At 52.1% G+C, this 2,500-nt stretch overlaps 1 protein-coding gene across 6 annotated transcripts in view; it reads right to left on the bottom strand.

Moving 5' to 3' along the window:
- The window catches only part of itpr1b (inositol 1,4,5-trisphosphate receptor, type 1b), a 123,985-nt gene that overhangs the window by 37,146 nt on the left and 84,339 nt on the right, over window positions 1–2,500 (bottom strand). For all 6 annotated transcript variants that reach the window (XM_062544560.1, XM_062544562.1, XM_062544563.1 and 3 more), the window contains 2 exons: window positions 1,362–1,562; window positions 203–313 (listed from right to left, as the gene is read on the bottom strand). In XM_062544560.1, coding sequence (XP_062400544.1) covers window positions 203–313; window positions 1,362–1,562 — 312 coding nt within the window. The remainder of the gene's footprint in view (window positions 1–202; window positions 314–1,361; window positions 1,563–2,500) is intronic.

Genomic DNA, 2,500 nt, shown 5'->3' with positions numbered 1-2,500 from the left:
CAACACAACACAACACAACAGCCACACCAATGTGCTGATTCGGGTGTCATTTTTGTTGCCCACTGACAAACGTTGAATTAAGTGAGAAAAAAAAACCCACACAGGAAACAGGAAGTCCCAGGGTAAGTGAATGTGGCTGCACATGCTGTGTGTGTGTGTGTGTGTGTGTGTGTGTGTGGGGGGGGGGGGTGTCTAGGCTCACCTTTAGCTCCAACACCAGGTCCATCCTCTTCTTGCCCAGGGGGTTAATGTCGTTGAGTATCAGGGCAATGATGATGTCGATTCCATTGCACTCATGAGTGGCGATGCAGTTCTTAAACAAACAAACAAACAAACAAACCAATTCAAAAAGAGTGAGGTGTTGTGAATGCAGACACACTCCTACACCACACTGCAATTACCACAAGGCATTAGAAAAGGAGACGTTGCTTAGCAGCACAAACAAACCAGCACACGCAAGCATCATCTGTGCACACTGAACGCTGCTCCAGTTCATCAGAGCGCAGAAGACTCTGCAACGTTTGCACAATGTCACTTGAATGGAAACCACAATCAATTCCTGTCTGCCTTTTAATCTGGTGAGCGAGTGCATTCGGTGGCAATATGTCAGGGCATGACATAACGAAGGGCTCTGAATGGGGAGCGTGTGCCCTCTCAGGTAGAAGGGGTAGGTGTGGCTGGTGTTCCAGCCGCGGTGTACTCCGCAGCCCTTTGGCATGTGGCACCAAACGACCTCGAGCTCGAAACGAGCACACACACCGACGGCACCTCCCATCACGTGAGTCAGCACATACACACACACACACACACCTCACATAAAGGTGCGTTCCGCTCCGCGGCAAACAAAAAGGAGCTGTCCATCAAAAGTGTCAACAAAAAAAAAAAAGGTAATGAGGAAAGAGCCAAAGGGCAAGAGATGAAGAGATGGAGGGAGGCCAGCGTGTGAGTCATGCCCTGGGAGGAGGAGAGGCCATTAGGGTTACAACCTGCGCCCCCGGGGACATTTGGGCGCGCTATTTTTTTTTTTGGCCAAGAGAAGGCATTTCCTTCGAGTTTCTTCCAATCCAATTATCAAAATTAGATCAAGCGAGATGAGATTAAGGGTAATGCACTCATGATATTAACATGGCGGCCTGAGCAGACCAAAAGGAAAAGTGATTTGGATTAGACACGTCCATTATTAACATCAGTGGGAGAGGGGCCAATAAGTGCACTTGTCTACGTGTGGAGGGATGACTGCAACCCCCTGTCAATGTGTGTGTGTGTGTACGTGTGTGTGTGTAGAGGTTAGAGGTGAGGAAGAGTGCTTGAGTGCGTGAGTGATTTATGGAGTGACCGTTCTAGCAGACCCGGTTCCCCACCTGGTTCTCGTGGCAGGGCCCCTGGCAGTACTCGGTGAGGCTCTCCACGGTCTGGTTGATGAGCGCCACGTTCTTCTCGTTGATGTAGAGGCCCAGCAGGCCCAGGCCCCCGGTGGTGCTGCCGCAGATGCAGTCCAGGAACTGCAGCGTCTCGCACACCAGGTTGTAGTTGTTCTTGTTGTTCTGGCAGCGCAGGAAGTTCTGGAACAGACAGACACAGAGAGAGAGAGAGGGTTAGGGAGAGAGAGAAAGTGAGTGAGGAAGGAAAGGGGGGGTAGAGGGAGAGAGAGAGAGAGAGCAATGTTGGGCTCGTTGTCAAAAAAGCACAAAAGGCAGCCCGGGCCGGTGGAAAAGCCCGTCGGCAGGAAATCAAAGCAGAGGGGAGAGGGGCGGGCTGCACGCTGGCCCACAAAAACAGGGGGCTCACAGGAAACGTGAGTTCCTGCTGGATGCCGTAACAACTTTCCAGAGAGTTCCACCAACGGCTACGCAACGAGGAGAGTCAAACATGTGCACAGTGCAGTAAAACAAAAGCTACTGCACAGAATTGTGCAAGTTAACAACTAGCTCTCACTTTCTCTCTCTCTCTCTCTCTCTCTGTCTATCTCTCTCTCTCTCTCTCTGTCTATCTCTGTCTATCTCTCTCTCTCTCTCTCTCTCTCTTTCTCTCTCTCTCTCTCTCTCCCATTGAAAAAAAAAGAGGGAAACTACCAAAACAGTTGACTGTATGCCTGTGCAAGATGCTAAAGGACTAAAACTTTATTAGAAAACAAAGTTGGAGAATCCCCGAGTTGGACCCCTGAGGTGTAGTGCGGTGCGGTGCGGTGAGGTACGGAGCGGAGCCTGAGGCGTGGAGGTGGCAGCAAGTCAAGGCATCTTTTCTCTCCCCCCTCCACAGCGCTTGGCCATCTCAATAGGATTAAGGCGTGATTAGCGTGCTCCATCCCTGGCTGAGCATGAAAGCCAGCAAGGCACACAAACAAGATAAACCAGACGTGAGTCGCCGGCTAGCCGAGTCGGCCTCCAGCCTCTCCCCCCACCCCCACCCCCCGACCCGACCAGACCTGCGGTGAGCCGAGCCGAGCGGAATCGGCCTCTGTCTGACCTCTCGGCCTTGAGAGAGCGGCGAGGCTTGGCCG

The sequence above is a fragment of the Sardina pilchardus genome, chromosome 9 (genome assembly GCF_963854185.1).
Source record: "Sardina pilchardus chromosome 9, fSarPil1.1, whole genome shotgun sequence".
NCBI classification, from domain to species: Eukaryota; Metazoa; Chordata; class Actinopteri; order Clupeiformes; family Clupeidae; genus Sardina; species Sardina pilchardus.
Note: the sequence above shows the minus strand (reverse complement) of the source record. Positions and strands in the feature narration are given on the sequence as shown.